General features: G+C 44.6%; 1 protein-coding gene across 3 annotated transcripts in view; it reads right to left on the bottom strand.

The window, feature by feature from the left end:
• The window catches only part of EFCAB6 (EF-hand calcium binding domain 6), a 163,490-nt gene that overhangs the window by 77,966 nt on the left and 71,404 nt on the right, over positions 1-14,120 (bottom strand). For 2 of the 3 annotated variants that reach the window (XM_077266561.1, XM_077266560.1), the window contains exon 6: positions 2,624-2,760. In XM_077266561.1, coding sequence (XP_077122676.1) covers positions 2,624-2,760 — 137 coding nt within the window. Of the gene's footprint in view, positions 1-2,623; positions 2,761-5,433; positions 5,476-14,120 lie in introns of all 3 variants that reach the window. The other variant, XM_077266562.1, reaches the window with a different exon arrangement.

Below are 14,120 nucleotides of genomic sequence, written 5' to 3'. Positions count from 1 at the left end.
TCCTACATGTACTGTACCGCTCTCTACCAGTCCTACATGTACTGTACCGCTCTCCACCTGTCCGACATGTACTCTACCGCTCTCCACCTGTCCTAAATGTACTGCATTGCACTTCACTTGTCTTATATGTACTGTACCGCTCTCCACCTGTCCGACATGTACTCTACCACTCTCCACCTGTCCTACATGTACTGCATTGCTCTCCACCTGTCCTACATGTACTGTACCGCTCTCCACCAGTCCGACATGTACTGTACCGCTCTCCAACTGTCCTAAATGTACTGCATTGCTCTCCACCTGTCCTACATGTACTGTTCCGCTCTTCACTTGTCTTACATGTACTGTTCCGCTTCTATTTACCTGTGATACGTTTTCTGCTTTTTCCATCTATCACATGTACTGCTTTCTGCCAACAGATTAAGTGGCAACACACGTACATGTTCCTCACCACTAGAATCTATGGGAGTTATGGAGACTTATAAAGCGACATGGACACACACACCGGCCCATCTCTCCACCTTGTCTCAGCTGTATAGGATCTCCATTGAGTAACCCTCTTTTGCACAAAAGGTTTCCAGAGTCGAGGAATGTATATGTCCCCTATAAGCACAGTGATGCCCCCGATCTGACAAGGAGGGTGTGTGTCTCATTCATCGCCTACAGTCCAGCCCTAAACAATATCTATCTCCTCTTATGTTGTGATTCTGTTTCTTCATTTCATCCCACATTATTACTATTGTTCACCATAGACTTTCTTTAATGTCCCATTTTTCTTTCCTTCGTATATTTCCATATATTGGATTTTTCATTTTTTTGTATTTTATTGCCCCACATGCAAACGTTTCTTTATTACCAACATGAAAAGTTACAACGCCTTCGCTCCTCTCTTTATTCCTGCGTGCACTGGCTTGTATCGCGGTAGCGCCGTCGTCCCCCTCCGACACTACTACCACCACCACCATCCACCCTCGCTCTTTTTAAACCTTTTGCCGTTTAATTGAAAACCGTGCGGGCGTTTTAGAATTTACTGCTTATGTGATTCTGTAATGGATACAAATTCAATTTTAGGATCTAAGCTGTTTGTTAAGATCTCGGTGAAAAAAAAAACATATTGGGTTTAGTGCAAAAATAAAACACAGCGCTGGGTTATTGCCTTCCTAATTTCATAACGCCGGCGGGATTTTGGCCGGGGAACAGGGGAGCTCGGCGTCAGACGCAGGGTGTTTATGTAGAGACTTCAGTGCCGTGTCATGGACAACGTCCGGTCACGATAACATATGCCTTTAGTATCGGCGCTCGCTTCGTCCAAGGGGTAACTTTCTGCTCTTGGCGGCGCGCCGGATATAAGCCCCGTGCCTCCGCCAAAGTGATGATCTGTGAAATATCTCAGCGTTTCGCCTGAACTTAAGAGCGGCAGATGTGTTTTTATTTCCACTTAGTATGCGGGTTTATTAATGGCGTCTGTAAGAGAAGACCGTTTTATTATACAAAAGGGGTTTGGGCATTTTTTTTTTTTGCAAACCAGAACAAGGGAAATTTGGAGGCTATTCGTACTTTTGAGGGAGTGCTCGCTTGGTCATGACTCTCCTCTGAAAGTGTTCTAAAAAGTGTTTTGTCGGTACTTTTTTCAGCATTTTTTCGGTACGGTACCATTCAAAAAACACTGAAAAAAAACATAGTCTGAACATACTCTTAGGTTTCATACTGGGGAATTTTTTGGAGTGTCGTTTTTCACCACTTCAAATAAAAATCTATGTGCACACATCCTTAAGTAAGTTACCTTGAGTTAAAAAAAAAAAAAAAAAAGAAGTTGCGTTAAGTTTCAAGGTGCAATTCATTTTCAGATGCCTTCATTTGCAGTTTGTTGATACCTACTTTTAATTTCAGACTTGTATTCTCTCCTCCCTCTTTCCCCTTACTTCTGCATAATACATCCTGTATGATCTACCTTCTCTGACAACTTGGACGCTTTCCTTCCTCTCCAGACAGTAAATGCTGTGTATATCCATCTCTCTTCTCCATGAGATGAGAAATGGGTAGAGCAATTCAGACTTCCCCTTCCCTACAGCTCTGCCTTGTATTCTCTCCTCCCTCTTTCCTCTTACTCTGACATAGTACATTCTGTGTGATCTACCTTCCTTGACAACTTGAATGCTTTCCCCCATTTCCACGTGGTAAACAGCAGCATATAACCATATCTCTTCTCCCTGAGTGAGACAGGTAGAGCAGAGTGAGCCGACATAAGCAGCAGATTAGCCGGCTATGTAGCAGAGTAGCACAAGGTTCACAGCAAAACGGAAGTTTATAATGAATGAATAACTTGTGGCCCCCCATATGAATGGAGCGGCAATGCGTATGCTCAACTTCCAAACTATCCCTTCACTATGGGACAGCCATTGGCCAGTGCAGAATGTATGGTGTGGCAGTCAAGCATACGCACTGCCGCTCCATTCATATGGGGAACAAAAGAGCTCCGTCCTGGAAATCGGTGGTAGTCCCACTGATCCAGAAGCCATCACCTATCCTAGCCTGGCTACCACAATATCCCTTTAACACCACTAGAAGCAGAGAGTGGTCAAAAATGACATCCGGATGCTAATGTCTAGAGGCTCGTCGCGCTTACTTCTCATACTCAACGTTTTTCATCTTGAAGCAATAATTTTCTAGGACACGTCGGAGCTCGTGTTTCTGGATCTGCCCGTTCTGATTGTAATCGAAGAGCCGACAGGACCTGACGATGTTTTTCAGATTATTGGATATCTGTTGGCAGAGGAAAGGTAAACATCAGAACTGAGGTCATCTTGATCTCCGCAAGGAAGACCGGGACCTACCAAAAGACATCAACAGCTTCTCATGGTAAACTATAGATGGCACTATGCGTTGAACGGGCTGCTTTAACACAGTATGAACTTAGCCTACGGAGACAAGTCTCCTCCAGGATGAAGGAAACTAATTTGGATTTTTTTCCCCAAGGAGAATTGTATGCAAGACTCCCTGTACCAGCTGGGTCTTCACAAGTAGAACCTGGATTTCCAAGGACTCCATCACATGGTATACACCAGGGTTGTCACTACACCTCACCTACTTATACCACCACACTGCCAAATACCTGGGGAGGAGAACCAACCGAGCAACCTGACTATCACGAACCTCAAGAGCCCGACTGCTCTAATTACTTCAACGGACGACGTCCATAATAGACAGATATGTAAATGTGCCCCAGTGCTATCAATAGTCCCCCAATAACAGCCATGATGCTCCCAATAATAGACATTGTCCCCCAGTGCTAGCCCTTGGTCCCATAATAACATCCACAGTCAACCAATAGAAAAAAATAGTCCCACAATGTCAACACTAATGTGCCCAGAGTCTAGCCAAAGATCCCCTTATAATACAATGCTTCAAGAAACAGCAACTGTGCCCTGATGACAGGCATAGTCCCATATAACAATGGTAACCACTGTGGCCCACAGAAACAGCCATACTACCCCAGCCGAAAAGCCATGGTCTCCCAATAACAACTATAAATCCACTACACTGTGTCCCAGTACTAGTCTTAAGCTGCCTAATAATAGCCACAACCCCCTGGTAACAGCCACTGTGCCTGCTGCTAGTCATAGTCCCCAATAACAGCCACTATGCTCCACTGCTAGTCATAGTTCCCAATAACAGCCACTATGCTCTGGTGCTAGCCATTGACCCCAATAACAGCCACTGTGCTCCGATGCTAGTCATAGTCCCCAATAACAGCCACTATGCTCCGGTGCTAGCCATTGACCCCAATAACAGCCACTGTGCTCTGGTGCTAGCCATTGACCCCAATAACAGCCACTGTGCTCCGCTGCTAGTCATAGTCCCCAATAACAGCCACTGTGCTCCGCTGCTACTCATAGTCCCCAATAACAGCCACTGTGCTCTGGTGCTAGCCATAGTCCCGACCCCAATAACAGCCACTGTGCTCCGCTGCTAGTCATAGTCCCCAATAACAGCCACTGTGCCCGCTGCTAGTCATAGTCCCCAATAACAGCCACTGTGCCTGCTGCTAGTCATAGTCCCCAATAACAGCCACTGTGCTCCGGTGCTAGCCATTGACCCCAATAACAGCCACTGTGCCCGCTGCTAGTCATAGTCCCCAATAACAGCCACTGTGCCCGCTGCTAGTCATAGTCCCCAATAACAGCCACTGTGCTCCGGTGCTAGCCATTGACCCCAATAACAGCCACTGTGCCCGCTGCTAGTCATAGTCCTCAATAACAGCCCCTGTGCTCCGGTGCTAGCCATTCACCCCAATAACAGCCACTGTGCTCCGGTGCTAGCCATTCACCCCAATAACAGCCACTGTGCTCCGGTGCTAGCCATTGACTCCAATAACAGCCACTGTGCCCGCTGCTAGTCATAGTCCCCAATAACAGCCACTGTGCCCGCTCCTAGTCATAGTCCTCAATAACAGCCCCTGTGCTCCGGTGCTAGCCATTGACTCCAATAACAGCCACCGTGCCCCACTGCTAACCATTGAGCCCAATAACAGCCACTGTGCTCCGGTGCCAGCCATAGTCCCCAATAACAGCCACTGTGCCCCGGTGCTAGCCAACATCCCCAATCATGACCAATATGCCCCAGAGGGCATTATGTCCTGCGACAACATGATTACTCTACTGAATTTTGTGAATTTGGGAGCCATGCTGCACCTCATCAAAAACTGTGGGTCACCTCACCAACATGGCCACCCTTACAACATCAAACAGCATTGCTATAAAGTCATCCTGGCAGGGACTTAAATCCTTCTAAAAATAAAACCAAAACTCTTGGTAAAACTATAACCCTCTGCTCTATTAACCACTAAACAAATTCCTTGTCCTTTGACTGACTTTGAAAGTCGACCACCATCTCTCGGAGTTTACGGCCCCGTTACGGGCTCCCGGCACTCCTTTGCGCTCCCGACATTTACATAACAATATGAAGCGGGCAATCAAAGCGGGGAAAAAAAAATATCGCTCCCTGGAGGAGCCGTTTTATCGACATCTTCTCCAGGAGCCGGCACGGGTCAACTGGTCACACGAACCCTTCGCGAGCAGTTAGATCAGTGACAGTTCAACACCTAAGTGTGCGAATGGGTCAAACAAGTCGTCCGGGGGGGACAAGAATATTGGTTATTGTTAGCTTTTGTTTGTTTTTTTTGTGTGTTATTGTCTTGAAAATTGTCATTGTAGAAGAAAGACGAAGAAGATGAAAAAAAAAAAAGACACAGATGAGCAGATATCAAGAGACATTCGCTACTAAATGAACTGGAACAGGATAAGTATCTAGACAGTGAGGTTGTGCGTTCCGGCGGTATTCCGGCAGGCGCGCGCTCTAACTTGTCTTTCTCTATTGATTCCATCTGTTTACACTCTACAGAGTATTGGCGCCCTGCTGTGCACATATCCTATTTACCAGCTGGTCGCTTTGGAAGCCTTCCAGGCCCTGGCAGCCCGCCTAGAAAAACAAATGGAGTTTATTACTTTGTTCGTCTTCTGTTTTTAATTAACTGGAGTGTCCAGTATGGCTAGTTGACTTGCATTTACATAAAAATGAATGTGTTTTAGGATGAGGCGACATGTCCCCCCTTGGTTGGGTCCGGATTTGCACGCAGGGATCATCACTTGTTCTTGACGAGGAGGGAAGCTGCCGACACTTCCACAATGCGGAGGACATACATCGTGTAAAATACAATCCATTCGAGTCGATTACTATATTTTCCGGACTTTATGTGTATTATAATACACGTAACAATGTTTTGAACTTCTGACTTTAAGGCTCCATATCTCACCCTCCACTACTGCATTGAAGGTGACACCACCATCGTTTTATAGACAATCATCTTGGCTATCTCATACATAAACTTGACTTGCAGATATTTAGCATATGATTAGTTATGCACATTCTTGTCATGTCACTGCATTGTTAATGTTTTGTTCCTAAGAATCTAAATTTTAATTATTATTGTGTTAGTATTTTGTAAATCCACCTTTTGGCTTTCACCACTGCCTGAATGCTTCTGGGCTGCTTTTGATCAGAATCAAACATGTCTCGACCGATATCAGATCCCAGGTCTCTTCTACACGTTCCCAATGTTGGTGCATACTGGTCGCCTCACTTGGGTCTGTATACAGCATTTTCTTCAACTCTACCACAAGTGTTGGATTGGGTTGAGGTCTGGAGACTGTGAGGACAATCCAGCCCTTCTACTTCATTGTTATTGAGATATATCTTCTCCAATCTTGATGTATGCTTCTGGTCGTTGTGCTGCTGGGATACAATGTCGACCTTTTCTTCCCCATAGTACTTGAGTGTACAAAGTAACTCATCTTGTAGGACACTCACATATAGCTCAGCATTGAGACCACCACCGATCCTGGTCAAGTGTCCAATGCCTTTGGCTGTGAAACAACCTCATATCATCAGGCTTCCTCCACCGAACTTGACAGTTCAATCTCTTGATCCTTTAGCCCCTTTTTCCCTAGTTTCTTCCAGACCCATTTGCACCCATCAGAGTCTAGTCTATTGACTTTCATCTCCATTGCTCCAAATTACCAGTTTCCAATCTTCTTCTGTCCACTTTTTATATTTTTTTGCAAACTCAAGACAACGTTTCTTATGATGATATTGAAGATGAGGCTTCTTCACCTTTTGTTCAGGCCTCCATTCCAGACTTGTGCCAGATCCTTGCGTGGACGTCTGTGATCTTACTATTACGAAGCATACGAGCCTCCTCCACTGCCGTGTTTGTTGCATCAGAACTGATAGACCTTGTGATGAGCTGACTTGGTGACTCCGATATTTTGCCTGAACGTCCACCTCTTGGCTCCTGAATGGATGGACGGATTTCATTTCATGTTCTCCCAGCTGTCATGGTGCTCACATGATGCGGTTTGGCAATGTTCTTGGTTGAGAGACCCCTATTGATGAGCTGGATGATGCCGTTTCTCTTTTCTTGGGAAATCTTCTTCATGGCTGCTCCTTGATTAGAATCAGTGACCTTTCACTTGGGAATCAAAGTAATAACACACGGAGCTATTAGGGAATGTGAGAACAGGTTGCATTTTGTAGTATTCAGGAAGAAAATTATTTTTCCACCACCAGGAGCAAAACATTAACAATGCAGTGACCTGACGAGAATCTGCATAACTAATCATATGCTAAATAGCTGCAAGTCATATTTATGTATGAGATAGCCACGATGATTGTCTATAAAATGATGGTGATGTCATGTTAGAAGCTGCAGAGGATGGTGAGATATGGAGACTGAAAGTCAGACATTCAAAACATTGTTACCATTTTGCTTGTCTCTGTATATAGATTTATAGCACACACATTATGTATAGTTTCTGCAGCGCACACATGTACACTACACTGTTGCAAGCACATGCTCATTCGGCTCTGCTATATATACATACACACACAGCTCAACCACGACACAAGCAGCCCAGCTACAACACACACACACAGCTCAGCTATATACACATACAGCTCAGTCACTATACTCACATGCAGCTCAGCAACGAGACACACAGATCAGTGATAACAAACACAGCTCAGGGACAACATTCACTCACACAAAGCTCTGCTATGACACACACAGTGCAGCTGCAATACACACCCATACACACGCTGCTCCGCTAAAATACACAAACACACAGCTCAGCTACAATACCCAATTGAGCTACAACAGACACACACAGATCAGAGATGACACTCGGAGATGACATCCACACATAAAGCTCTGCTACGAAATGCACACACACAACCTAGCTACAAAACACACACAGTTTAGCTACAATACACAAACACACACAGCGTAGCCACAATACACACACAGCCCAGCTACAATACACACATACAGCTCAGCTAAAATACACACACACACAGCTCAGCTACAATACCCAATTGAGCTACAACAGACACACAGATCAGAGATGACACTCGGAGATGACATCCACACACAAAGCTCTGCTACAACATGCACACACACAACCTAGCTACAATACACACACAGTTCAGCTACAATACACACATAGTTCAGCTACAATACACACTCACAAACAGCTGAGCTACAATACACAAACACACACAGCTCAGCTACAAAACACACACAGTTCAGCCACAATACACAAACAAAGCTCAGCTACAATACACAAACACACACAGCATAGATACAATACACACACAGCCCAGCTACAATAGACATACAGTTCAGCTACAATACACACTCACACATAGCTCAGCTAAAATACACACACAGTTCAGATACAATACCCAATTGAGCTACAACAGATACACACAGATCGGAGATGACACTCAGAGATGACATCCACACACAAAGCTCTGCTTCGACATGCACACACACAACCTAGCTACAATACACACACAGTTCAGCTACAATACACACTCACAAACAGCTGAGCTACAATACACAAACACACACAGCTCAGCTACAATACACAGACAGTTCAGCCACAATACACAGTCACACACAGATCAGCTACAATACACGAAGTTCAGCTACAATACACAAACACACACAGCATAGCTACAATACACACTTAGCTCAGCTACGATACACACATAGTTCAGCTACAATACACACTCACACAGCTCAGCTAAAATACACACACACCTTAACTACGATACACAAACACACAGTTCAGCTATTATACACACAGCTCAGCTAAATTAAATACACACAGCTCAGCTACAGAACACACTGTATACATTACCACATTTCTCCTTCTTGAAATGTGACTGATTACATGATCTGAAAGATCCTTCAGCTAGACCGGACCTGCAGTGTCCGTGCAGCTAAAGTGATAATGATGGGCAGGTCCTAGTAGCTTCTTCCCTGCCCTGTACCGGTCAGACTGATCAGTGTTGGGCTGGAGGAAAGAGGGATGTGCAGCAGCATAGTTCTCTCAGCGACTAGGATGAAAGTTGTCCTTAATCATAAGAAGCTAACCCGGGCTATAAGACAGACACACTTTTAGCAAAAAAACAAAACAAAACAAACAATGCCAAATTCAGGAGAATAGCGACATTTACACCAGGTAAAAATTTCCCTAAGGCTGCTTTCACACATCAGGCTTTTTGTTTCAGGCTAAATCCGGCAAATTTGCTAAAAAAACAGATCCGGTGTGAAAAACTGATGCACCCGATCCGTTTTTTAGGCGGATCCGGCATTCTTTACTGGAGAGATTTTAGGCGGATCCGGCATTCTTTACTGGAGAGATTTTAGGCGGATCCGGCATTCTTTACTAGAGAGAGAGAGGGAGGGAGGGAGAGAGAGGGAGAGGGAGAGGGAGAGGGAGAGGGAGAGGGAGAGGGAGAGGGAGAGGGAGAGGGAGAGGGAGAGAGGGAGAGAGAGAGAGAGAGAGAGAGAGAGAGAGAGAGAGAGAGAGAGAGAGAGAGAGAGAGAGAGAGAGAGAGAGAGAGAAGCCGGAATCATTCATTCACACATCCGTTTGATGCGTTTATTGACGGAAACGTTCCTTCAGGCTTTTTCGCCGGACAGAAAAAACATTGCAGGGGACGTTTTTTGTGTCCGGCAAAAAAGCCTGAAGGGACGGATCCAGCACAAAACGGATGAAACGCATGTCCTTCAGGCACAATCCGGCGCTAATACAACTCTATGGGAAAAAAAACGGATCCGGCGTGTAAAAAAAACGGATCCGTTTTTTTCCGGATTGTGCCTGAAACAAAAAACCTGATGTGTGAAAGCAGCCTAACAGGGAGCTGGATGACAACCAAGAAGTCCACTATTGTACTTCCCACAAGGGTTGTCAACTTTTTCAGAGACTCGGATATTAAATCTAATCTCTCAGTCTGTCTAATAAATACTTTTTATCAACAGTGGACTCCCAATTTTTGGTAGACCTTGTCCATGTGAACTGCCGTACTAGTGAGGTGTTTACGCCCGTATATACGTAATTACCAGGGAAGCGAAAAATAACAACTACTAGGTCCACCAACATTTCTACAACGACATAAGATGACTATGAACGGAGACAAGCAAAACATAACTCATGTAGATTGTCACCACTGTGTGCACGATGCCAAATACTGGTTTTCAGATTTCTGGGGGTTGTAGTCAGCACCTAGGAAGTTTGTCTACTAAGTCTGGATTCAGGGAGGTTTCTCCTATTCTTCTGGATGTTTCAGGAGAGCTGGCAAGTATGCTTGACAACTTGTCATAAATATGTAATTTTTTTACCTGCTGTAAATGCCTCTATTCTCCTGATTAGGGCGATGTTTTTCTTTTTTTCCTGCGCCTCTCCGTTCCTGAGATATGGTCCCTTCTTGCCTAGGCTTTTTATCCAAAAAGGCGTGTTCCCTGAAAATATGTCCCGTAAAACGTTATGGACCACGCCCTCTTGGCTAAAGAGACTGAATTTATGTAAAGGGAAGAAGGGGCCATATCTCAAGAATGGAGAGGAGCAGGAAGAAAAGAAAAACAACGTTGGATTTGGGAGAAAGGCAGCATTTACACCAGGCAGCAAAAAATAAAATCACATACTTATGGCAAGTGACAGGTCGTCTTTAAATATCTACTGTTGTGTGATTTTCTCTTTCCTCCTTACAAAAAAAAAGCAAAGGAACCTTAACAGATTTACATATTTGATACAGATAAAAAATTTGGAACTGATCATAAGAGAAATTCTCCAGACCACTCAACTTTCATGCCCATTTCTTACCCTGGATCTCAGGGCTTCTTTCGAAGACGAAACATCCTGCCCATGAAACCTGGAGGCACTGCTTTCCGGAAGGTTTCGCAAGTTTTTTTTTTCTCTTTTTTAGGTGGGAGGGTCCTGGGTTTATGGCAGGAATTGGAGAGTATGAAAGAGAGACATCTCCTGCAGTTGGAGAAGAACGTCTCAGCTAGGGACAATTCCTCAATGCCCACCATCCAAAAGGAACTTCTCACCCATAGACTCGAGAGAAGAAGTGCGGCAAGGATTATAGAGCGTGGTGATGAGTGGTGGCCTCATTTTGCCGTATGTATGCCCTTGCATGGTAGGATGACTAGATGGATGGGTGATTCAGCAGACAGGCATGTACATGGTTAATAATTATGATTCCCGTATAGTATAGAAGCCATTGGCATACATTCCAGACCGAGCCCTCCAGCTTCTCCCGCAGACGTTCCTCATACGCTGGCAGCACTCGGGTGACCCTGTTTATCACGCTCGGCGTTCTTCTCCCTCTCCTCGATAGCGCTTTATTTATAATGTCTGTATAATTTTCGCGGAGACGTGATTAAAGTCAATAATTTACAAAAGACTTTTATTACGCACGAGCCGAGTTGTTCATCGCTCCTCCAGACCCCACCGGCAGTGAAGGGATTACCTGATGTACAATAAGCAGTTGTCTTTTTATCATCCCTCTGACAAACACGAGAGGCAAAAAAAAAATGTGCGAAAGAGCGAAAGAGATCGGGCCGGGACGTCGTAATACTCAACAGCGCCATCGAGGGGCAAAACACTCATAAATCAGAGGAGAGCTGGCAATTATCAACCCCATGTAATTTTCTAATAGTTTCACGCCTCAAGCTGAAAGAGCAGGGAGTCTGGACTAGAGATAACGGAAGATGCCGGTAAGAAACGATCCTGCCGAGAAGAAACAGAGCGGAGACATTATATGATCTGTAATACGTCTATCATCTCAGTATTTGCCCCCGAAGAGGGTACGTAGCATGGACTGACACTGATGATACCATGGAGCTGGTTAGTGGAGGTCTCATCCTCAACAGAAACCAATGGAAGAGCTTAAGGGCAGAGGACACCCTACGTAAGACCACGATGAAGGCTCAGTTACAAGTTCAGGACCTCGGAACTTCATGGTACACCTCCGAGGCAGTGAGATATCAATGTCGGAGAATCCTTCGGAGGGTGATACTGGCGTAACTGGTAGGTACAAAAATGGCAGTGGCCTTTTTAATGGGCACTTCTTCTACAAAAGAGCCCCTAATATAAATATGAGACCCCCAACATGATCCTATAACAGTACCCTATAGTAATATCAGACCCCAGACTAGAACCCCATTGCAATATCAAGATGAGACCCCCTCTAAGATATTCAGTTCTCATATATTAATATCAGATCCCAGACCAGACCCCTATATTAAAATCAGAACACAGACCGGGCCCGTATTTTACCATCAGGCCCCAGACCAGGCCCTTATTTTACCATCAGTCCTCAGACCACACCACTATTTTACCATCAGGCCCCTACTTTACCATCAGGCCCCAGACCGGGCCAATATTTTATCATAGAACCCAAGACCAAGTCGATATTTTATCATCAAGCCTCAGACTAGGCCCCTATTTTACCATCATATCCCAGAAAAGTCCCCTATTGTACCATCAGACCCCAGACCAGGCACCTATTTTACCATCAGGCCCGAATTTTATCATCAGGCCCCAAACCAGGCCCATATTTTACCATCAGTCCTCAGACCATGCCACTATTTTACCATCAGGCCCCAGAACAGGTCACTATTTTACCATCAGGCCTAGACCATGCCACTATTTTACTATCAGGCCCCTACTTTACTATCACGTCCCCAGGCTCCCCAAGCCTTCCCATCATTCTGGTACAGGTTGAGCTTAGTTTTGATTTTCCAGAACCGTGCTGGCTTCTTTAGATTTTTTTGCAAAGTCTAATCTGGACGTTCTATTTTAAGGCTGATTAATGGTTTGCACCTTGTGGTAAACCCTCTGTATTTCTCTCATGAAGTATTTTCTTTATGGTACACTTAGACACTGAAACCCCAACTTCCTGGAAAGTGTTCTTCACTTGGGTGGATGTTGTGAAGGAGTTTTTCTTCCCCATGGAAAGGATTCTGCCATTATACACCACTGTTGTCTTCCATGGATGTCCAGGGCTTCTTGCGTTCCCCAGCTCTTTTTTTTTTTCTTTGCAAACTGTAATAACATTTCTGCTATCTCGCTGATGGATTTATTCTTGTTTTTTCAGCCTAATGATGGTCTGTTTCTCTTCCATTGAGAGCTCCTTTGACTGCATGTTGTGAGTTCACAGCCACAGTGTCACGACTCCGCTGTTGGGTATCCCAGGGCCAGAAACTCCTTCACTGTCCCTAACGCTAGGGGTGCCCTAGCTCGCTCGGTCCCCCGGATTACTTCTAATGGTGAAGACGCCAGGGCCACGTACCTTGCCTTAGCTCCTGAATCCGCCCTCAGTCTGTACCCTTCCCCCACCCAGGGAAGAGGGGAGTAGTAGTATACTGTAGTACACCAACCAGACTAACAAGGTAATATGAACAGGGATAAAGGAAAATACCGATCATACAAATATACACACATAAAAAACAGAGGTAAACATTGGAGAGTGGAGGATGTGGTTAAATCAAAGTATGAGAAAAAAAAGAGAATTATCACACACTCAAAACCTAGCAACAGTCAAAGATAAATCCACCAAACGCTTTCTACAATAATAACCACTAACAACCTCCAGCCATGCAGCATAAGCTAACTCTGACAATAAGTGCTAGCCATGACCCAGTTTATATAGGAGATGGGAGTGGCTAACAGTGAACAGCTGAGAGCCTTAATGCAGGAAAGCTTCCAGGAGCTCTCAACTGAGCAGATTAACCCCTGCACTGCTAAAATAAATTGACACCGTTTAATGTGAAGGTGAAGTGCTTCTAATCAGTGCAGGAGTAGGAGAAATCAGATGCTGAGGTTTTCTGGCTCCTCTCTGTCACAGTAAACCCGTGACACACAGCTTCCAGATGCAAATGCCACACCTGGAATCAGCTCCAGACCTTTTAATTGCTTAATTGATGATGGATTAATCAGGGAAAAGGCCATACAGCTCATTAAAGAGCTTTTGAGGTAACTGTCCAATTACCTTTTGTCCTTTTAAAAAGAGGTAGCTCCATATGAAAGAGCTGTAATTCCTAAATCCATACTCCACTTAGGACGTGACTAACCTCAAATTAAAGCTGTGAATCTGCACTTTAAGCCCATATTGATTATATAATTGTATCTTGAATGTTTTGGTAAACAGCTAAAATGACAAAATTTGTGTCACTGTCCAAATATTTCTGCACCTAACTGTATATATACCCA

This window comes from Ranitomeya variabilis, chromosome 5 (genome assembly GCF_051348905.1).
Source record: "Ranitomeya variabilis isolate aRanVar5 chromosome 5, aRanVar5.hap1, whole genome shotgun sequence".
NCBI lineage: Eukaryota > Metazoa > Chordata > Amphibia > Anura > Dendrobatidae > Ranitomeya > Ranitomeya variabilis.
The sequence above is the reverse complement of the archived record's forward strand: the minus strand, read 5'-3'. Positions and strand labels throughout refer to the sequence as shown.